The following is a 24915-nucleotide window of genomic DNA, read 5'->3' as shown; positions in this document are numbered from 1 at the left end:
GCGGTCGACATTGTAACACACACCACGCGTGCACTGCGGAGCTGCTAAACATTATGCTGTTGTTCTGGTTCTGACGATTACTGCAACTCCGCTCTATAATAAGTCAACTTTTTTTTACCTACATTCAACTTACATCATTAGCATAAAGCGGCGTGTTTCGAAGTGTATGCTCATATGTATGTCCGTCTGATAACCACAACCACGTGGTGCGATGATGGACAGTCGCCGGAGGAAAACTACACACACACACACACACAGCCATGCATTCGTTCCGGCTTTTTGGCATATATTTTCTCCACTATCTCTTCCTAATTGTGAATATGTCTGTGTGTCGTTGACGTAGATTGCATGGGGCAACATAACATCATTTTTGACGCTCGTTTTTCACGAATCTCAATCGAAAAAAATGTTCAACCACTCGCGTGATATATTTAACTATATTCGAATCGGCTGCGCGTGGGGATAAACGCCGAAGACTGGATGAAATAGGAAATGGAATCGGCCCGCATGTACGGCCGGTATCGCATGGGACAAGGTCGACTGGCGGAAATGGTTGAAAGGAGAGAACATGAAACAAGAAAAAACATCATTCAAGATATTCAATCTGAACAAAAAAAAAAGTACAAAACATGTCACCAGGTTATGAAACATGCGTTGAACTAAATTTAACATCCAACCCCGCAGAGAAAAGAAACACAGATGGTCAGCTGCGCTGGTACAGCTGTTCAATGAGGGGCAATGTAGAGTCATCCGTTATAATATGGTCGAGGCTTCACGGCTCCATATAACCAAATTCGAACAAAAATAAAAAAAAAGAATTCGTTTTGTTTTCGGTCACCAGACGCTTTCACGCCGAATGGATGACGTTGTGGCGTTGTAAATTCACCTATTTTTTTTTCATCGAAACGTTTTCTACGCCCGTTTTGAGTGCACTCTATCTATCGCTGCACTGCCTTTCCTTTTCGTAGCTCCTCATTGGAGCTCGCGAGCATTGGACATTCGGTTGTCGATTAAATTATTGCCGCGAGAGTAATAACGCTTCCGATTATCAGCAATGTGAAAATAATTATAAAAAAGATTGATACTTTCCGCGCATTCACACGGAATCATATCGAAAAAAAAAGATTGGTTTTTGGTTTTCGCTCGGTGGGTATTCGTTCGGGCTTCTTGTTCCAGATGTTTATGAGGTGGTGGACGGGCATTTATTTCTGAAAATGACTTCAAATTCTCACACAGCGCTCCTGTAAAAACACTTTAGGGTCCTTAAAATTTATTTTTTATTGGTTTTTTTCTGATGATAGTGGGACCTAAGGGATTAGATCTTCTTCACTTCACTTTGTAATAGGATTGGATTTTAAATGGTTTGGGGTTTTTCGATGAGAGCTGGTTCAATCGATAATATTCCATCATGACAACGCTCGATCTCATGTTACTGTCGAGTTGAAAACTATTTGGAAAATATCGGATGGTAAATTTTGGTTTACCCGCATTCTGGCCCAGACCTTGCCTGTTTCGACTACCATTTATTTCGATCCATGCAGAAAACTTTGAGTAAAATACGATTTACTTCAAAACAGAGTATCAAAAATTAGCTGAATTCTTTCTTGACTAGGATGGAAAAAAATAATTAGCGATGGCAAATGCAATACATTGAAGATTAAGATCCAAATTTAGGTCCAATTTCATTCATATTTGAAGTTCAGCTCCAGATTCAAATTACAAAAAAATCTAAATCTAGACAACATATTATTATTACTTAGATCTGTTTGTTTCAGACTTTGGTTTCAAACTACATATACAGGGCGGACTAGATTATATACAGTAGGATGCCAATGAAAATGGTCATCTCTAATTTCAGAAAGTTACCTCATAAAAAATGTTCACCACCTCGAAAAAACACCCTATGCTGAATTTCAGCTTAATCGGACATAAGGGAGAGAGGCGCAAAGCGGTCAAAGTTTGTGTTTTTGGAAAATCGAAAAATCACCCAACATAAAAAATTAGATATCTGCGATAACACCTGTTTATATCATTTGCGGAGAGCTGACACATATTTTTTAACAAAACTCCTCGATAAATATTATCAATATTATTACTTATTAAATGTTGTAACTTTCGAACCGCTAAATCGATTTTCGACCTCTTTACAACAAACAAAAAGTATTTAAACAAACTGTATTGTGAAATTTGTATATAAATCGATGTTTTCGAGGAATCTTCGAATTTTATGATAAAAAAGCATTCATTTGAACTGCAAAACTCATTGCTACTTTATTTAAAATATGCTCCAAAACTCATTGCTACTTTATTTAAAATATATCCACGCTGGTAGAAGATTGTTTTGGTTGTTTGAAGCGATCCAGTTATCAAGTAATTTTTTTTTCCATAAGGTGTGAACCGCTCTTCAGAAAGAGCCAACGCCATGGACCAGAAAATGGTATTCTTAGGGGGGATGTCTGGGGAGTTATCGTAGGTGTAAAAGCTCTCAATTCATACAGATCCAGATCCATAAACATGTGGTCTGGAGTTGCTCATGCTCTGATCTCCGAGTCTTTTCCGAGCGTAACTTTACAACGCACAGCTCGTTTAATGATTGTATACAGATTTGAATCGCACACATCTCTTTCTAACCATAGTGAATCATTGCTGCACAGCCGAATGCAAAGCGATGGATGATAAATAATTGTAACACTTTGCGCATTTGGGATGGGAGACGAGCCAAAAAGTAAGTATAGTAGGAAAACGCAAGAGATAGAAACGGTAAAAAATATAATCCGACTACCCTTCTCTGAGTATCTAGCTAACTGTTCGTTCATTTTGTGTTACCCTTGCTGGCAACTATTTGTCGACATTATATTATAACAGAATATGAATCATTCGCCTTGCGTTTCTGTATGATTCTGCTTCAAAATGCGTGGAGGGTTCGAAATATAGCGAATAAAAGGCAAAGAAAAGTATAAACTTGCAGTATGGAAAGCGATCATGACGTTTTGGTTCGCATGATTGTGTATCATGAAGTACTAACCGGACCAGAGTATTCTCGTTCTCGTTTGTGTAATGATTCGTAGCATGTAACAACAAACAAATGACACTGGGGAAAATGACTTCTGCCAGATCATATTTGAGCAAACGAAAGTGAGATATTCAGTGAAACTTTCCAACACTGTTTAGAATAGATTCAAGTAATAATAAAAAAATATGCAAATGATATGAACAAATTTCCTCTAGGAACGTTAGGGCAATCTGAGAACCAACACGAAGAAGTTTCTTTTTTCACAGGTTTCGTCTTAAAGTAGACATTTAGGGTGAAATTCATAGAAGGTTCTCTTAAATGCTTTTCATTTGCTGGTAAGGCGTCGTGCACAAATTACGTAACGTGATAAGGGAGGGGGGAGGGGGGTCGAGGTTGCGTTACTTTCTGTGTATTAGAGATAGGAAATTACGTTACGTAGGGGGGAAAGGGTCCAAAATCCGGATTTTTAGCGTAACGTAATGTGCACGACTCCTAATAGATCAGAAATCAGTCCAAATGTTCGAAATAACGAATTTTCAAATATTGGGTTTATTCTAGAAAATCGGCAAAAAATGCCGAATTCTCAGACCACCTTATTTCTAGATGGTACATTCTGAGGGTGAAATGAACAAAACGTTTCTAATTTTGTTCAAGAGAAATAAATATACGAGGTTTGAACAAAATCAGAGCAAATTGTTTTCTTGTGGAATTGCTGGAGTTTTACATTTCAAACTCGTAATTTATTGTTACAATTATAAATTTTAGATTCTAGACTTGAATCTTACTGGAAACATATACGGCAGAGCCCCGATTTACCCCGGATTCCGGTGGCAAGGTGGCAATCGAAGATAACGAAAATCGCTAATAACACAATGAAGGACTAAACATGAGGTGCTACTTAAAAAAACATTCCAGCATGAAAATTATGTACTATTGATGCTATCCAACCAGAATTGGGTGTTCTTAAGAAAAAGATTGATCTTTACGGATCGATTTTCTAAATGGCGTAGGGATCGATTCATTGATTAAATCGATACCAAAGAATCGATCTTTGATAAATCGAATGCTTTTTTTCCATTTTATTACATGTTCTATGTAAGTGTTTCACATTTATATTGGAACATTAAAGGCATTTTATTTTGATTCTCAGCATGAAGGTAACAAAAAAAATAAAGCTCACAAAAATTGTACTTTGCAGGGCATTTATCTTGTACCGTCTTGCAATTATTTAAATAAATAAATCAATTGATAATTTTTATTAAAAATTCAAGAACTGATATTCATCCAGACTACGCTGACAAAAAATCCATAGAATCCAACCGTGCCATTAGTGTGACTACTTGTTTTTCACTGACCAAACTTACAAAACTGCTTCTCTTAACTTTACAACTACTAATTTGACAACTTTGAAATGTACCCAATGTTTGTGAAATTTATCAGGCCAAAACAGGTCTTTGGTGATTTTATGTTAACTGAAAAAAAAATTCTACGATCAAAAAGATCGGAAAGATCGAAAAGAAAAGATCGATTTTCGTGATTTTTCGGAGTACAAAAAATCGAAAATCGACAAGGAAAAGATCGATCTTTTAAATATCGATCCAAGATCGCCCAATCCTATATCCAACACAATACATATTGGTGCGGTCAGCTTGTATTGGCCTCCGAGAGCTGCGGTTAGCCGCAAGCAACTTGTTGACATGTGCTCACTCCTTCCTGAGCCACGATTGATCTTGGGAGACTTCAACTCTCACGGAACTGCCTGGGGGGAACAGTACGACGACAATCGTTTATCGTTGATATTTGACCTTTGTAACATCTTCAATATGACCGTTTTGAATACTGGGGAAACAACACGTGTACCTAAACCTCCTGCTAACCCAAGTGCTCTTGACCTCTCGCTTTGCTCGAATTCACTATCGTTAGATTGCAAGTGGAATGTAATCCAGGACCCCAACAGTAGTGACCACTTGCCAATCAAAATTTCCATCACCATTGGGTCGAATTCTTCTGAATCTATAAACATGGCATATGACCTCACAAGACACATTGACTGGAAAAAATATGCGGACGCGATTGCTCTAGCCATCAATTCCCGAGATGGTTTGCCTCCATTGGAGGAGTATAACTTAATTTCTCGTTTGATCTATGACAGCGCGGTTCGCGCTCAAACGAAACCCATCCCAGGCTCCACTATTCGTCGAAGGCCTCCCAATCCATGGTGGGATAGCCAATGTTCCAAGCTTTATCAGGATAAATCGAACGCATTTAAAGCTTTTCGAAAACGTGGAACCATTGAGAATTTTCAAACGTATTTGGACCTTGGAAATCAATTTAAAAACTTGATCAAAGGGAAAAAACGTGCTTATTGGCGAACTTTCGTGGGAGGTTTGTCACGAGAAACGTCAATGAAAAAATTATGGAAAGGGGCTCGAAACATGAGAAATCGCTCTTCATCGAATGAAAGCGAAGAATATTCACATCGATGGATTTTTAAATTTGCTCGGAAAGTTTGTCCCGATTCCGTTCCTGTGCAAAAAATTGTTCGAGATATACCACAAGATAGGTGCGATCTTGATTCCGAGTTTTCGATGGTAGAATTCTCTCTTGCTCTCCTTTCTTGTAACAATTCGGCTCCAGGAACGGATAGAATTAAGTTCAACTTGTTGAAACACCTCCCTGATGTGACGAAACATCGCTTGTTGAATTTATTCAATCAGTTTCTGGAGCATAATATTGTTCCAGATGATTGGAGACAAGTGCGAATTATAGCTACTCAAAAACCCGGAAAACCCGCGTCCGACTTCAATTCGTACCGCCCAATAGCAATGCTGTCTTGTATACGGAAATTGTTGGAGAAAATGATCTTGTTTCGCCTTGATCGATGGGTTGAAACGAATGGCCTACTCTCAGATACACAATATGGGTTCCGCAGGGGCAAGGGGACGAATGATTGTCTTGCGTTGCTTTCTTCAGAAATTAAAATGGCTTACGCCGAAAAAAAACACAAAAGCAAAAGCTGTTTAAGCCCCACAAAAGAATCCGACCTGCAAGAACCCTTACAAGATACTTTGAGCAATTTTTCAACCTGGGCCATTGGGCTAGGGATCGAATTCTCCACGGAGAAAACAGAGATGGTGGTTTTTTCTAGGAAGCATAGACCAGCAAAACCAAAGCTTCAACTTTTGGGTAAACCGATCACTCATGCTATGTCATTCAAGTATCTTGGGGTCTGGTTCGACTCCAAATGTACTTGGGGGGCCCATATTAGGTATCTGAGTAAAAAATGCCAACAAAGAATAATGTTTCTCCGTACAATTACCGGCACATGGTGGGGAGCCCATCCCGAAGATCTTATAATGTTGTATCGAACAACTATTCTCTCAGTGATGGAGTATGACAGTTTCTGTTTTCAATCAGCTGCCAAAACACCTCATTAAACTCGAGCGAATTCAGTATCTTTGTCTCCGTATTGCGTTGGGATGTATGCCCTCAACGCATACCATGAGTCTCGAGGTTTTGGCAGGCGTACTCCCACTAAAAGATCGCTTCAATTTATTATCTCTTCGGTTCCTCATCCGGTGTAAGGTTATGAACCCATTGGTGATCGGAAATTTTGGGCAGCTGATATCATGAATTCATCTCCATGCAGGTTGATCCTTCTTCGTATATTTCCAACCGTGTTTGTTTTCCTGACTACATCAATTCCTCTGTACATTTTGATCTGTTCATGAAGGAGAAAATCCATGGAATTCTAGATTATCATCGATCGGGGATCGTTCCTACGATCTTCAATGCAAAGTATGGGCGTATCAATTGTGATAATATGTACTTTACTGATGGGTCCTCTATGAATGAGTCCACAGGATATGAAGTGTTCAACGAATTTTTTAGCACCTCCCACAGTCTTCAAAATCCTTGCTCAGTGTATATTGCTGAATTGGCAGCAATACACTGGGCGCTGGACAGCGTCGCCTCACGACCTGTTGAACACTATTACATTGTAACGGATAGTCTTAGCTCTGTCGAAGCTATCCGTTCAGTGAGGCCGGAAAAGCACTCGCCGTACTTCCTTGAGAGAATACGAGAAATTTTGAGTGCTTTAACCAGACGCTGTTATGTCATTACCTTTGTCTGGGTTCCTTCACATTGCTCAATTCCGGGTAATGAGTGAAGGCGATATTTATCAGCGTCAAATCACCTTCCATGAATTTTATTCTTTAGTCCGTAAAAATACCATCACTAACTGGCAACGTAAGTGGAACGAAGATGAATTGGGTCGGTGGCTTCATTCGATTATCCCTAAGGTTAGCCTCAAACCATGGTTCAAAAGTCTGGACTTGAGTCGGGACTTTATTCGCACCTTCTCTCGACTCATGTCCAATCACTGTTCGTTAGACGCGCTACTCTTTCGTTTTAATCTTGCCGATGGCAATATCTGTGGTTGTGGCCAAGGTTACCACGACATCGAACACGTTGTTTGGTCGTGCGAGGTATATCTTGTTGCCAGATCGAATTTAGAAATCTCTCTTCGGGCCAGAGGAAGACAGCCCAATGTGCCGGTGAGAGATATGTTGGCTCGGTTAGACCTTGATTACATGTCCCAAATATATGTCTTCTTAAAAGTTATCGATCTTCGTGTGTGATTGTCCTTATATCCTTATATTCTCCTTTTCCTTTTCCTTCGCGAGAAATCAAATCCCTTCTTACTAACAATAGAATAAGGTGAAATGTAAATACATATTAGATATAAGATAGGCTTAGGAATTGAGTATGATGAATGTGAGTGCGAATGTGAGTGTGAACATTGTCAACATATCCTTATATCCCTTCCTTTTCCTGAAAAAAATGTCACCCTTCTAAACTCGAGCAAACCGCGAGTAATCGGTTCTCTACTTCATTAACACTAGAATTAATGAAAAATGTTTATATATACTTGTAACAATACAGATAGGAGTTTGGCTCCTTTAAACTTATGTAACTGAGCCTGTAAAAATAAACGATTTAATAAAAAAAACATCTTCATGACGGCTTGTAACGGGAGTTCACCATCTATATCGGTTGTCATGATCCGTCGGTTGGATGAGATCATTTGCGTTGAATATTTCACAAGTTTTGCGTTTAAGACGATGCATTTCAGAAAATGAACCTTTGACATATTTGACGATAATCTCAATATTATTACCGGAAATCTTTCTACCAACACGGTCAAGGTCTTTGTAACCAACCTCGTCAACTATTTGCGGATAAAATTTCCGAGATTCTGCATATTTTAGGTAACAGAATCGTTACTACAACACGTTTGAAGAAATTATCTGCATCACGAGATGCCAGTCCTTCCTAAAGCATTCATAACAATTTCTACACTTATAATTTATAACAAATATCATCTTAAACCTGATGTTAGCGTAACAGCCTCACAATCCGATCGGCCTGGGTTCAATCCCAGCTGGCGTCGTTGGGATTTTCTGAGGCGAAAAATCTCTGGTTACGTCTTCCTTCGGAGCGGAAGTAAAAGAAGTTGGCCCGGCTCATGAGTTGTTGAGTCTGATAGGTAGGAACAGGTGGAGTCGCCTCCCTGATGTCGGTGATTGGCACTAAAGTGGCGGAAATAGGCCGACGAAAAATAAGCGAAGATAAAAAAAAAAAAATCTTAAACCTTCGACATATTTTTTGTTCTTGGCAACAATTGCTGATATCGATGATATCGAGATCTTACGTTTAACTTGGATATAACTGATTTGTTTATTTGTTTATTTGTTCAGGCATCAACAGACTACAGTGGTCCAAATGATACAATTATCTAACTCTAATTAATTCTAAAAACCGTTGTTTCAATGTAACACGCGAAATGTTAAAATCAAACGCCGAAGAAACTGTGTTGAATGCACGCTGAAGGCTTGCTATTGCTGTGTACATGCCATAATTCGTTCGCCGAAGTATGGTCCGCAGAAAAGGAACTCTCCGCAACCGTCGAGGTGGTACGTTGAGATTTAGGTGGCTTAAAATTTCTGGAGAATCGACGCGACCAGTGAGTGTATCCGCTACAAACAAAGACTTAGCTAGCTTTCTTCTGCAGTGCAGTGAATCCAGATGGATCAACAAGCATCGGGTTTCGTAACTAGGAAGCTGATGAGGATTGCGCCACGGAAGCAGGCGAAGTGCGTACCGAATGAATCTCGTAATGCCAGTTTGATAGTGCGGATTCCAAACGATACTGCAGTATTCCAAAACAGGCCGAACTAGAGCGCAATACAGGGATTTGAGACAATGTACGTCCGTGAAAGTTTTTGAAACCCGCATAATGAATCCCAAGTTTCTAGATGCTTTATCTACAACATACGATACATGTTCTTCGTACGACAGTCTCGAATCCAGTATCACTCCAAGATCTTTGATCTTCATAACTCGTGGAATGGGAACACCAGAGAGAACGTATTCGAACGTGATCGGTTCTTTTTTCCTAGAGAAGGATATCGTGGAACATTTTAATGGATTTATAACCATACAGTTCGTGGCGCACCATTCGGCTACAATATCCAGTTGTCGTTGAAGAAACCAGCAGTCGGCTACAGAACTAATACGGCAATAGATTTTTAAATCATCCGCAAACGAAACGCGAGGTCCTTCTAATACCAAGCAAATGTCGTTGAAGTAGATTAGAAAGATCAGGGGTCCGAGGTGGCTTCCTTGAGGAATACCGGAAGCTGCAGAAAAAATGTTGGAGCTGCTATCACCGATGGTAACGCGAAGTTTTCGTTCTTTGAGATAGGATTTGAACCAATCTAACATCCTTCCTGTGAATCCGAGCTTTTCCAGTTTTGCGATTGCGATGTCGTGATGAATCTTGTCGAATGCAGCAGTCAAGTCCGTATAGATGGCATCAGTTTGGCTATTCCGTGACAAACTATCCACTATATAATTTGAAAATACTAACAGGTTCGTCGATGTTGAGCGTTTCGGCATCTCATTGATATCCAAAACAAAAGAGTGATTCCACCAAATAAAAACAGATTGATGTAGAATCTGAAAAAAAGTCATCGGCACTAGAGGTTGCGCGTGTTATACACGCTGAAGTCTCAATTCGAAAGTTATTAAAAAAAAACTCCATAAAAATATTGCCCATTCCAGGGGGCTTCAACATTACCATTAGAATTCGGGGCTGGTAACGTGGTTACTGTCTGGTTGTATGGTGTTGTGCAAAATATGTTATACCTCGTTCCGAAACAATTCAAGAATTCAACACGATGATCATAGAAAACTCTCTTCGAAATATTTACAAAAATCTTACGTTGCTCAAACAAAGATCCGCAGTTTGGCACCATAACGAAAAATCAGTTTCGTTTTCTGAGTTGATTTATCTCTTCCATATCGCAGAGTTCAATGAACTGCTCTATCAAACGCCGGTCCAATTAGTCGACGATAGTTTTTGCCGAAAGCGCCGGGTCTTTTTCCAACACCGGGAAGTGTGGACTGCGCACAGCAAAGCAAATCAAACGCGAGCGGAAAGCCATTTTCTTCGCCTAACGAAGAAACACGCGCGCAGTTGAGCGAGGTCACAACGGGTGTTTGCACGATTTCTCCACCAGCTGGTTTTCGGCCAAAGTGAGGAAGTATGTGTATGTTTCCATCCTCCTCCTGCTGCCTACCTTTCAAATTTGCTTCACGCTTGTTCGATTGCATGATAGATTCCAGATTCACAACGAAGCGTTACGTCAATAGTCATAATTCACCCATTCCAAACATGGTGTCAATGGTCCATTCGTCGTTCAATCCTACGACTCAACCATGTCACACAGATGTTCTATTGTTTTGCTACATCTCGGCTTGGATCCACACTTCTTTGCCTAAAAATATAATTCCTCAGTATATACGACGCGTAGTGACTCACATGTAATTTTAAATCTGCTGTCGTCATGATCAAGTTGGAATTTCGAATTTCCACCCACCGGGGGAGGGAGGGAGCTATGATGCCGGAAAACTGAAAGTGTTTTTGCTGTTGTTATTGTGCGTTGATTCATGAACTTGTCTCGCCCAGTCTCGGAAGCGAGCGCTGATCAACATGTGTCCAAGACTAATTCCTCTCTTCACCTTCTTTCATTCACCAGACTGCACGAAGAAATTGAACAATTCTACGCCCACATGATACCGACTCCAACGGAGCATGCGCTGAGGGTGCAGGTGGTCGCCCGGATAGAGGCCATCGTGTTGAATCTCTGGCCCATGGCCCGCGTGGAGATGTTCGGTTCCTTCCGTACTGGACTGTATCTGCCCACTAGTGATATTGGTATGTATTTTGAAACTAAATCATTAATCTGTTTGGAAGCCTTAATCACACTACCATCTTTGCACAGATCTGGTCGTTATCGGTCGCTGGGAGAAGCTGCCCCTTCGCACGCTGGAGAACGAACTGATCAATCGTGGCATAGCCGAACCAATGTCGGTGCGAGTGCTGGACAAGGCGTCGGTCCCCATCGTTAAGCTGACCGATCGCGAAACCCAGGTCAAGGTGGACATCTCCTTCAACATGCAGTCCGGCGTGCAGTCCGCTGAGCTGATCAAAGACTTCAAGTGTCAGTATCCGGTGCTCGCAAAGTTGGTGCTGGTGCTGAAACAGTTTCTGCTGCAGCGAGATCTGAACGAGGTGTTCACCGGAGGCATTTCGTCCTACTCGCTGATTCTGATGTGCATTAGCTTCCTGCAGCTGCATCCGCGGGCGAACCTGAATCCGACCACCAATCTCGGCGTGTTGCTGCTGGAGTTTCTCGAACTTTACGGTAGAAAGTTCAACTACATGAAGACTGGTAAGTTTGAGCGATCGGTGTCTACCGATGTCTTCTAACCAATGAGCAATTCCAAATGAAATCGACAAATGACAAAACATGAGTATTTTTGATTCGAACGAAAGTTTTTATTCAGTTTGGGTTGGAAGAAATATGATTTTTCCACAGCATTTGGGAATTTTTTGACTCAAGTGTGACTTTTGAAAAGGGCGTGTCGATTTTAGTAAGAGAAATCTTTGATAAATTATATCTCAAAAATTATGAGCCGTACCGAAATAGTGTCTTAGTGTGGGTTTAGACTAGGGATATATTTATGTAAAGAAATATGATGAGATTTATGAAAACCGCATCAACCGTTTACACTGGCGTGAACTTCTATAATGAACATATTCATATTTTCGGTGAATTAATTCACCTGAAGTAGAACTGCATCCAACTTTAGTGATTTCTCACCAGTGAGAAATTCACAAGCGTTTACATATGCTGAATTTATTCAAGTGTATCATATTTATTCTCACCCGTTTACACCTATTTTCACGTGAATAAATCCATCTATAGCTATAGATCTCCCTAATGTAAACCCGCCATTAGAAAGAGTTATAGAGTATTGATGTTAAAACTTGAAAAATATACACTGAGAAAAAAGTACTCTTTTTCATTTGTTAAAAAAACTTTAATTTGAAATATCTGAAATACATATTTTTATTTTTCTTATATGAAATAGAAGTCACGTAGAAAATTTAAAAAATGAGTCCAAGATGGTAAAACTATTTCCAACAAACTGTGTAGAACATCGTTTTTTTTTTAATTTTCGAAACCTGGAATTTTTGAATGTTAACAATCAATTTATGGGCACAAATTATGAATCCCGATGTGATATAGAACAAAAAAACTATTTATCAATCTCCTTCTAAATGCAGCCATTCTCGAGATATTTGAAAAAAATATTTCTAATTTATTGTCTTTTTTTTATAGTAAACTGGCTGACCCGGCAAACTTCGTTCCGTCCAAAATTTATTTTTTCGTTATCACATCTATCCTTTAAAATTATTTTTTACTAAAAAAATTCAGTACTTCTACCAAAACTCGACATTATAATATCAGAATATTTTCAGATACAATTCTCGTGCAAGATTTTTTCTCCACTTGCAAATAACATGTTTCTCCGTTACATGGAATGAATGTTTGATACGGGAAATATGATAGAATGAAGACAGCCCTAAATCAGACAATTCCTTTCTCGAGTTTTGCTCTTATCAACACATTCGGCGATCCATTTCTTATATATACAGAAGACGATATAGGAGTGCGTTTTATCACATTAAAATCCATTTCCACTTTCGAACAAAGATCAATTTCGTTACCGCAAACATCAAATGGACTACCAACGCTTGTCAATATGTAATTGTAGAACACTTGCGAATTGAATTTTTCGAATTTTCCCATTTTCCTTCAGAGTTTTCCGAAAATTTTCAATTGTCATGTTTGGTTGGAATATGTGTATTATTTTTATGGAACCCCCTCTCCATTCCAGAGAAGGGAGGGATTTCATACCATCACAGAAACATTTCTCGTACCGAAAATCCCTCACATCGCAAATTTGGCTCCATTTGCTTTATTAGTTCTCGAGTTACGCAGAAATTTGTGTTTCAATTGTATGGCAGCCTCCCCTTAGATAGAGGGGAAGAGTGTTGAACCACCATAGACACGTTTATCGGTCCCTAAAACCTCTATGCCAAGTTTGATTCCATTTGCCCTCCCTGTAGAGAGGGGTAGGAGTGTCGAGCCACTTTAGAAACGTTTCTTGTCTCCTCAAACCTCCACATGCCAAATTTGGTTCTGTTTGCTTGATAAGTTCTTGAGCTATGCAGACATTTATGTTTCACTTGTATGGTAGCCCCCCCCCCATAGAGAGGGGGAGGAGTGTCACACCACCATAGAAACGTTTCTTGCTCCCAAAAACCTTTACATGCCAAATTTGGTTCCATTTGCTTGATTGGTCTTCGAGTTATGCAGAAATTTGTGTTTCATTTGTATGGGACCCCCCCCCCCTTTAGAGAGTGCCGAACTATCATAGAAACGTTTATCGATTTCTAAAGCCTCTATATGCTGAGTTTGATTCCGTTTTTTATTGGTACCTCAAACCTCCATATGCCAAATTTGGTTCCATTTGCTCGATTAATTCTCGAGTTATACAGAAATTTGTGTTTCATCTCAATGGCAGCCCCCCTTAGGAAGGTGGGAGGAGTATTGAACCGCCTTAGAAATGTTTCTTTCCCCATAAAACCTCCACATGCCAAATTCGGTTCCGTTTGCTTCATTAGTTCGTTATTAGTTAGTTAGTTAGTTAGTTATGCAGAAATGTATGCTTCATGCCTCAGAGAGAGATGGGTAGGAGTGTCTATTCACCATAGAAACGTTTCGTGTCCCCTAAAACCTTCGCATGCCAAATTTGGCTCCATTTGCCTGATTAGTTTTGGGGTTATGCAGAAATTTGTCTTCCATTTGTATGGCAGCTTCCCCTTAGAGAGGGGGTGGAGTGTCTAACCACCATAAAAACATTTATTGCACCCTAAAACCTCCACATGCCAAAATTGGTTTCATTCATACCCCTACATACAATTTCCGAGTCTATAAGAATCCATCATTATGGTAAAACTATAAAGGGTGTGTCACATCAAATTTCATCACGGAAAAAACGCTGTAGAAATTCGCCCAGTAGACCGATCCTTTTGAAAATTTTAGACAGTAAAATAAAAACTATTAAACAACTTTTGGCATTTTCTTTTTATTCATACTTCGAGCCCAAGCCCGTATGCTCGCACCTTCCTCTTTACCCCGTCCATAAGGTTCTGTACAACGTCAGGTTGTATTTTTTTTGAACAGAAATCCATTTTCTCTTGAAGTCCGCCTCCGATTTGGGTTCTTCCGGAGGGCCTGCTTCATAATCGCCCAATATTTCTCTATTGGGCGAAGCTCCGGCGCGTTGGGCGGGTTCATTTCCTTTGGCACGAAGGTGACCCCGTTGGCTTCGTACCACTCCAACACGTCCTTTGAATAGTGGCACGAAGCGAGATCCGGCCAGAAGATGGTCGGGCCCTCGTGCTGCTTCAATAGTGGTAGTAAGCGCTTCTGTAGGCACTCCTTAAGGTAAACCTGCCCGTTTACCGTGCCGGTCATCACGAAGGTCATTCCGCAAGAGCAGATCGCTTGCCACACCATGTACTTTTTGGCAAACTTGGATAGTTTCTGCTTGCGAATCTCCTCCGGAACGCTGAATTTGTCCTCCGCGGAGAAGAACAACAGGCCCGGCAGCTGACGAAAGTCCGCTTTGACGTAGGTTTCGTCGTCCATTACCAGGCAATGCGGCTTCGTCAGCATTTCGGTGTACAGCTTCCGGGCTCGCGTCTTCCCCACCATGTTTTGCCTTTCGTCGCGGTTAGGAGCCTTCTGAACCTTGTATGTACACAGGCCCTCCCGCTGCTTGGTCCGCTGGACGAATGAACTTGACAAATTCAGCTTATTGGCGACATCCCGGACCGAACTTCTCGGATCACGTCTAAACTGCTTAACGACGCGCTTGTGATCTTTTTCACTGACGGAGCATCCATTTTTGCCGTTCTTCACCTTCCGGTCGATGGTTAGGTTCTCGAAGTATCGTTTTAGTACTCTGCTGACGGGGATTGGACGAGCATCCCAGCATCTTACCGATGTCCCGATGTGACAACTCCGGTTTTTTTAAATGAGTGCACAGGATTAATTCACGACGCACTTTTTCGTTCGACGACATTTTTCCAAATTTACGAAAAATTGACAGTGAAGCATGACCAACGTGATCTATACACTCTTATCTGATTATAAGCGAAAGCTGAAGATGTAATTCCTAAAAATTAAATTTCTACAGCGTTTTTTCCGTGATGCAATTTGATGTTACACACCCTTTATGTGTAGGAGCTGAAAAACATTTGAGGACATGTGGGTTAATACAAAAAGTAGCGATAATGATGTATTTCGAAAAGTCGTAGAAAATTGTAAGCAAATTCTTAAAATTTCATGAAAATGGCGGTATAACACGACAAACATATTAAAAGGGCCTATTTACTATAAAAAAGACAATAAGTTAGAAATATTTTTCTAAATCTCTCGAGAATGGCTGCATTTAGAAAGAGATTCATAAATAGCTTTTTGTTTTAAATCGCATCAGAATTTATAATTTGTGCCTAAAAATTATTGTTAACACACAAAAATTTGAATTTTCAAAAATTCTTAAAAATTCGATGTTCCACAAAGTTCGTTAAAAATAGTTTTACCATTTTGGACTAATTTTTTTAAATTTTCTACATGACTTCTATTCGATATGAAAAAAATTTAAAAAAATTAAAAAATACAGTAGAACCCCGATTATCCGCGGAATAGTCGGGCTAGCTCCCGCGGATTACCAAAATCGCGAATAATGCAATAAAAGGCTAAAAATAAGGTGCAAACACAAAATAAGATATTTATGCATGAAAACTATGTTTCATCAATGCAGAAATCATTAAACTATCGTTCTGTAAGTTCGTTTACACCAGTAATCAAATAATGTGAAAGACATGACCAAAACAAAAGAACAAGACTCTACCGCTCACTGGCAAATTCCGGGAAGTTCTATAGAATTACAAATGAACTCGCTTTCGCGGATAATCCGCACCGCGGATCAATATGGACAGGTGGTTGATTTGTATAGTTACATTCCGAATTTCAGATTTCTGGTAATGAGAACACCTTTTATATGTTATTCTATAATATTTGAACCACCCTATGGCCATGAATAATGATCAAAAGTGGAATAGGGAAACAAAAACCGAAAACCAAACATGATTCCGCGTGTGGATGTATTTTTTGCGGCTTCGATATGAAGGCTCATTAGCATTTTAGCTGTAACAGAGCCGAATTTTAATCGTGTACATGTCACATGGTTATCATATCCATAATTAGCACATTACACAGTTACCAGTTTTCGGCGTAAGAGAATTCCTTCTATACCATTGCATATGGTACATTTATACAGTAAGAGTATTCTTTCTGTTCTTCCATTATCCAGTTAAACCACCGGACAGCGGAGACAGTTGATATGATCATTGTTGAGTTATTAGAACAGCAGCCCGATGTGTTTTGCATAGCAGAGCAGTTCTTATCGATCGATCTCCATCGATCTCCATCGCTGATGATTGTTGCGTGGACGCAGTTATTCTGTAACAACACAAAGATGGTCAATGAGGGCCCTGAGTTTTGAACTCACGATCGATCGCTTACTAAGCGAACGCCCAACCAATGTGCCCCCCTTTAATCATTTTGAGTGGTTTAATTGCAAAATTTAATTCGCTGATGGTTATTTTTCGGTTTGTGAGTTAACAGAGAAGCGATATTAGGTATGTACGGAAAAGAAAATTCATTCGTGAGTGGTAAAGGTAAATTATTGAAATATTATTGTTGATATTATTATTGATATTATTATTGAAATAACTGGTGGAACTAAAGTGGACAGTCATATCCAAGATCACATCCAATGCATGAGGGAAAGTGAAGGGAAGAATATTCAACTCTTTTTTCTATTGCTTTCTCTGTTTGTTCGATTTCAGTTACTGGACACACAAACACTGAGAGAGAGCGAAATTATTCCTCTCGGGAGCGATAAACCTTCACGCTTCGTGTATTATGAACCTGTCCATATTTCCTCATTACAAGTCCATTATACCCGCACCGATCAAAATGTTCTACTTTTCGGCTTGTTTAATTTCAGTCAAAAACATGGAAAAACACATTTTTATGAAACAATTGGCCAATTGTTTCGGAAACTGAACTGTAAGAATCTGCTTTTAAGTTTTGGGAAACATGGGTTTCCAAAGATACAATTGAAGTTCTTGTTAACATGTCCGTCTTACCCCCACTTCCCCTACTTTTTTTTCTCACTGTATATTTTTTTATACGTTTTAACATCAATACCCTATAACTCTTCTAAGACACTTTTTCGGCACGACTCATAGTTTTTGAGATAAACATTATCAAAGATTCCCACATGTTGTGGAAATCTTATATTTACTCCAACCCAAACAGAATACAAACTTTCGTTCGCAACAAAAATATTTTTTTTCAAAATTTGCATTTTAACTCGATTCCATTTGGAATTGCACCAATCGTACTGTATGTACTCAACATATTTTTATTTTTAAAGGAATTAGTGTTAAAAATGGCGGTCGTTACATACCCAAAGAAGAACTGCAGCGTGAAATGATTGACGGCCATCGACCGAGTTTGCTATGCATCGAAGACCCTCTGACACCAGGAAATGATATTGGACGATCTTCGTACGGTAAGAGATTTCAAATTCCAATCGATGCTCTAAGAAAAAAAATAAATAAAACTGTTTTCAATACAGGTGCCCTCCAGGTGAAACAAGCCTTTGAGTACGCTTACATCGTGCTCATGCAGGCCGTCTCCCCGCTGAACAAATTTCTCAACGACTGTAACCGCCAGAGCATCCTTGGCCGGATAATCCGCGTCACCGACGAGGTGATCGACTACCGCACCTGGATCAAGGAAACATTCGAATCAAGACTGATAGCAACGCAAACGATTGTGAACACGATTCTGAACGATCCGTTGAATCCCCATATTCCACTTCGCCTCCAGCAACACCACCCGCAGCAACACACCCAACAGCACCAGCATCAGCAGATCATTTACGCCCGGCGGCGGAACAGCCTTTCTAGTCTGGACACATCCGAGGAGAGTATGGACAGCGATGGGGATTCCAATTCGGTATCGCGAGATATCTCCCCGACGAGCATAAACCGATCGCCCGAGCTGGTCCACGAGATGCATCATCCGAATGGTACCGGAGGAGGCGGTGGTGGCACCGTTGTGATGCTCACTTCACACATGCCGACGCATCAACGCGATGTGCTGATAGAGGATAACAACGCGATCAATCTCACCATGGCCCAACAGCAGCAACAGCAGCAGCAGGTTCTCGACAGTATCAACGAAAATCAGAGGGTTAATTATAACGTGAGTAGTTCGACTCGTTACGGTTCAATGAAACCATTTTTGGCCCGGTATTCTCGTTAATGTGTCAAAAATGTGTTGTCTTATTGCTCAAAAATCACCGCTGTTGCTAAGGGTGTGTAACAGATTTCAAAAAGGGTAATAATTTGGTTCGATAAGCATCGGTGAGCATCGGGTTATTTATCTATTATTGGAAGCACTTCGTGTATTGCTGAGTTGCCTCTTAAACAAATGGAGTCAATGTTTCGATTACTCGATTATACATTCCTTTCTGATTTATATCTGCAGAAAGATTATATAATTATAGATGCATACATTCAGCATAGACACATTTCAGGTGTGATTAATTCTGAAATATATGAATAATCAAAAGTCGGATTTTGGATTCCTTTTGAGTCTTGGTTTTATAGTTTCTTCTTAATAACTGATATCTGATTCATAATTCCAATTGTGATGCCCTTGCTCTGTCCGAGAATTGGCTCTCTTCTCGAAATGATCTCTCTTTCCACGATTTTAATATTATACGCTTGGACCGTTTTGACAGATACGGAGGAGAGCTATTGAGGATCAATAAGTGCCACTCATTTTTTAGAATTGACCTTCCATCTATTGGAGGGATCGAAGCTGCTGTTTATCATGCAAACATCATAGGCAAAGACCTCTGTATTTTCAGCATGTATTGGCCTCCGAAAATTCAAGTTAGCCGGAAGCAACTTGCTGACATGTGCTCACTCCTTTCTGGGCCACGGTTGATTTTGGGAGACTTCAACTCCCACGGAACCGCCTGGAGGGAACAGTACGACGACAACCGTTCATTGTTGATATATGGCCTTTGTAACAGCTTCAATATGACAGTTTTGAATACGAGGGAAACAACACGTGTACATGAACCTCCTGCTAACCCAAGTGCTCTTGATCTCTAGCTTTGTTCGAATTCGCTTTCGTTAGATTGCAAGTGGAGTGTAATCCAGGATCCCAACGGTAGTGATCACTTGCCAATCAAAATTTCTATCACCAATGGGTTGAATTCTGCTGAATCAATAAACATGGCATATGATCTCACAATACACATTGACTGGAAAAATAATATGCGGACGCGATTGCTCTGGCCATCAATTCCAGAGAGGGTTCACCTCCATTGGAGAAGTATATCTTCCTCTCTCGTTTGAACTATAACAACGCAGTTCGCGCTCAAACGAAACCCACCCAGGTACCCGTAATCCTTGCTGGGATAGTCAGTGTTCCAAGCTTTATATAGAAAAATCGAATGCATTTAAAGCTTTCCGGTAACGTGGAACTATTGAGAATTTTCAAACGTATTTCACCCTGAAAATCAATTTCAGAACTTGATCAAAGGGAAAAAACGTGTTCACTGACGTAATTTCGAGGGAGGTTTGTCACGAGAAACGTCAATGAAGAAAAATGTAGCTCGAAACATGAAAAATCGCTCCTCAACGAATGAAAGCGAGGAATATTCACATTAGAATTAAGGGGGTAGATTTCATGATTTTTTTTACCGAGAAAATAAATTACTATGATTAATCTGATATCACAGTTTTATTAGGTATATATTACTTAACAAACAAAAAATAAATTAGTGTCGATTGGACTGTCCCCTGAATAGCCGAAACCGGTTTGTTGAACCCTTGCAGCCTTGTGGGAGTTCTACAAGTTTTTCTAGAGACCCAAATTCAACCAATGATTTTTTTACGTAGTCTTGGATATATTCCCTGTCATCGTACGTAGGATTTTTTTAAAATATTGATTTTTGTCGAAATGACGACATTTTTTGTAAAAAAATGCCTCAAAAACCGAGACAATTTTTTTATAAAATATCGGAAAAATCCTACGTATGAAGACAGAAAATTTAGTAGAAAACCTTGGGAAAACTATTTCATCAAAATCGGATGGACCGTTCCGGAGATAGACCTCCCACCAGTTTGCAAAACTTAGTTTCGATAAAAACGTGTTTTAAAATATGGATCCGCGCTCCTTACGCAAATACTTATGCCTATTTTATTCCCTGATCTATACATGTCTGTAGCACCTCGAGTCACCTTGACACCCTTCTTCAATTTCCGCTCGACAATTGTCGAAATTTTCTCGATTCGTCAGAATCGGGGGCACTTGGAAGGATTTTATGTCTATTTCAATGATATCTAACCCATCGTCACAGTACCAGTGTAATACCTCACGACTGCAGCGCTTGCATAAAAAAATGGACAATTTTTGCATGGTGATAAAAAAACTACAAAAGATAATTTAATGGGACAAGTTCCCCATAAAACATAATTTTATTGACCATGTTACAAATGTTGCGGTCTTCCGAAACTTTCGCCATTGCTGACGGAAACATACTTGTTGGAATGTTTTTCAGTTCTTTCTTAGCTTTATTTATTAATTCCCCCTCCATTTTCTCCATGAAAATATCGGAGCAGACCCTTCACTTCAGGTTTGTTCAGAAATTTTCGATGGAACGCAGCTGTCGCACGTTCGCAGGGCCTTCAGCGCTTAATGGACGAACGCCAGGTCCGGGTAAAATCCGGATGATATTTTTGGATGAAAGAGGCAACTTCCGGCAGGCATTTTGTGCATTGCTCTCATTCTTCTCCAGAAGTGTAAGGATATTATAAATTCCGAAACGGGCGTATCCGGCGGATTAAAAAAAGTACATGACGATGTCGACTTTCTTCACAACGGCATGGAGCTCTTAGTACGCACAAACCATGGAGCGTAGTTGCTTTACTCTTCTCGCCATAAATTCCGCAGTTCAACTGAATAGCGCGCTGTCAAATTTTGTGTGAAAATTCATGAGTCATGACTCAATTGGTAAAATTTGTCCGTTTTTTGGCTTAGGCAAGCGTTATTTCGAAATATACACCCAAACTAGCGTTGGCTCAATGGGAATCGAACCAAGGCCGGCTGGAATGCTAAGTTACTTTACACGACCACGCTATCCATATAGCTGCCAGCGCTATTATAAAGGACCGTGATTATATTACACCTCATCATAAAATGAAGTTGGAAGGTGTTTTCTAAGCCGATAAAGAAGAACATGAACGAGAATATATCTTTCTCTGTCTGGGCCGTGTATTTGGCAAACTAACGGAGAGCTTTCATTTAAATGTGTCTCCTGTTTCGCTCCCTCATATTGGCTCTAGCATATATATTATACAAATGATATACATGTATTGGGGAGTAGAACATTTTATGTCATCTTTCAGCTCATTTAATGTAATAAATCGGGATGCCAGAAAATGTGCTAAAAATTAACTTTGGGTGTAGCAATGAAAAATAACCGTGTAGCATTCAACGGAAATATACTGTAAACCTTACCTGACGAAAGAAATTGATCAAGAATGAAAACACTTGTCCTAGAGAAGGTAACAGAAATCACGAAAAAATAAAATTAGGACAAAAACATGGTGATTTTCGTAATCTACGTTTTATTTTCTATTTTTATACATAATCGCCGTAACGTTCGAGGCATTTTCCATAGCGTGGCACGAGTTTTTCTATTCCGAGCGGGAAGTACGTAGCGTCCAACTTTTTGAAGTACGATGTAACTGCGTCACGTATTTCTTCAGTGTTATCGAATCGTTGACCACCGAACGCCTGTTTCATCAGAACCGCGATTAAGAACAAAAAGCCAGGTTTATTAACGAAAGGAGTGTTCCTCATCCACGATAAAGCGCGGCCCCATTCTACTCGCGTAACTCAAGAGCAATTGAAAAAATTCAAATGGACTGTGTTCGAGTATCCTCCTTACTCCCCAGACCTCGCCCCTAGCGACTATCACTCATTCCCGGCAGGGCCCGAAATCTTCGAAGGTGAAAAATGAAGATCGACTCTACTCTCAACAGCTTCTCTTCGACTAGAACTGCTTCGGCAGTCGCCGGCAACAAAAAGTGACTTGACTAGAAAATGAATTGACTAGCGTAGACTAGCGAGGTACTAGTCCAGTCAGTGGTTATTTTAACTGACGCGACTAATGAATACAAATCTGCCTCTCCATTCAACTGACTTCAATCCATACTTCCATTTATCCCTGACACTAATTTTATACCCGCGTGCGCAATCTTATTTTACATCCATATAATGAGGAATGAAAACTTGATTTCTGATGCAACAAAGTAGTTACCTCATCAATGGATGATTTATTGTCTATCCATCGTGAACTCAAACCAACGAACTTAGACATTTATCAAGTATGCTAAAGGGTGTGTCACATCAAATTGCATCACAGAAAAAACGCTGTAGAAATTCGCCCAGTAGACCGATCCTTTTGAAAATTTTAGACAGTAAAATAAAAACTATTAAACAACTTTTGGCATTTTCTTTTTATTCATACTTCGAGCCCAAGTCCGTATGCTCGCACCTTCCTCTTTACCCCGTCCATAAGGTTCTGTACAACGTCAGGTTGTAGTTTTTTTTCAACAGAAATCCATTTTCTCTTGAAGTCCGCCTCCGATTTGACAACTTTTGGGTTCTTCCGGAGGGCATGCTTCATAATCGCCCAATATTTCTCTATTGGGCGAAGCTCCGGCGCGTTGGGCGGGTTCATTTCCTTTGGCACGAAGGTGACCCCGTTGGCTTCGTACCACTCCAACACGTCCTTTGAATAGTGACACGAAGCGAGATCCGGCCAGAAGATGGTCGGGCCCTCGTGCTGCTTCAATAGTGGTAGTAAGCGCTTCTGTAGGCACTCCTTAAGGTAAACCTGCCCGTTTACCGTGCCGGTCATCACGAAGGGGGCGCTCCGCTTTCCGCAAGAGCAGATCGCTTGCCACACCATGTACTTTTTGGCAAACTTGGATAGTTTCTGCTTGCGAATCTCCTCCGGAACGCTGAATTTGTCCTCTGCGGAGAAGAACAACAGGCCGGCAGCTGACGAAAGTCCGCTTTGACACAGGTTTCGTCGTCCATTACCAGGCAATGCGGCTTCGTCAGCATTTCGGTGTACAGCTTCCGGGCTCGCGTCTTCCCCACCATGTTTTGCCTTTCGTCGCGGTTAGGAGCCTTCTGAACCTTGTATGTACACAGGCCCTCCCGCTGCTTGGTCCGCTGGACGAATGAACTTGACAAATTCAGCTTATTGGCGACATCCCGGACCGAACTTCTCGGATCACATCTAAACTGCTTAACTACGCGCTTGTGATCTTTTTCACTGACGGAGCATCCATTTTTGCCGTTCTTCACCTTCCGGTCGATGGTTAGGTTCTCGAAGTATCGTTTTAGTACTCTGCTGACCGTGGATTAGACGATTCCCAGCATCTTACCGATGTCCCGCTGTGACAACTCCGGATTCTCGAAATGAGTGCGCAGGATTAATTCACGACGCTCTTTTTCGTTCGACGACATTTTTCCAAATTTACGAAAAATTGACAGTGAAGCATGGCCAACGTGATCTATACACTCTTATCTGATTATAAGCGAAAGCTGAAGATAAAATTCCGAAAAATTAAATTTCTACAGCGTTTTTTCCGTGATGCAATTTGATGTGACACACCCTTTATAAAGGTACTCGCGGTCCTCGCCAATTCCAGTGCAGCAAAATGTAGACTGTTTGCAACGCACTTTAGAGGCGCGTGCAATGATACGATTTCGGCGAGATGCGAGATGCTGAGGAACCTCTAGGTCACACCGAATCAAATGAAATCCGCCATAAATAACTTGAAATGTTCAATGTTCAGTACTGACCACTCACGGCCATTTTTAACCTATCATTAATACTTGCTTTTCCACAAGCTGGAAGACTTCAATCATGTTTCCTGTATTTGAGGAAGGAGATCGTGAACTCAGCGGCGTCTTGTCCGTCTGTTCAAACTGTTCATAGTACAGGTGGACAATCTTAGAAAAAAAATTAAAAAATGTTTTTTTAATATTTCACATTTGTAGTGTAGCATAGATGAGGAATTATCGAAGATAATTTATTTGTAATTTCCATATTATCTCGAATATCCTTATTTTATTTTCTGTCTAGGTGAAACTTCTCCCCCGTGATTAATGTAATCTGATGGCTACACTTGGTTACATCACACAACCCGCACGCAACACAACACCACGAAACAAGGC

At 40.3% G+C, this 24915-nt stretch overlaps 1 protein-coding gene across 6 annotated transcripts in view; it reads left to right on the top strand.

Annotated features, from left to right (window-relative positions):
- Nucleotides 1-24915, top strand: part of LOC129778092 (non-canonical poly(A) RNA polymerase protein Trf4-1) — a 141719-nt gene that overhangs the window by 57212 nt on the left and 59592 nt on the right. For all 6 annotated transcript variants that reach the window (XM_055784762.1, XM_055784763.1, XM_055784767.1 and 3 more), the window contains 4 exons: nt 11119-11297; nt 11365-11814; nt 18008-18145; nt 18212-18843. In XM_055784762.1, coding sequence (XP_055640737.1) covers nt 11119-11297; nt 11365-11814; nt 18008-18145; nt 18212-18843 — 1399 coding nt within the window. The remainder of the gene's footprint in view (nt 1-11118; nt 11298-11364; nt 11815-18007; nt 18146-18211; nt 18844-24915) is intronic.

This window comes from Toxorhynchites rutilus, chromosome 3, assembly GCF_029784135.1.
Source record: "Toxorhynchites rutilus septentrionalis strain SRP chromosome 3, ASM2978413v1, whole genome shotgun sequence".
Taxonomy (NCBI): Eukaryota; Metazoa; Arthropoda; class Insecta; order Diptera; family Culicidae; genus Toxorhynchites; species Toxorhynchites rutilus.
The sequence above is the reverse complement of the archived record's forward strand: the minus strand, read 5'-3'. Positions and strand labels throughout refer to the sequence as shown.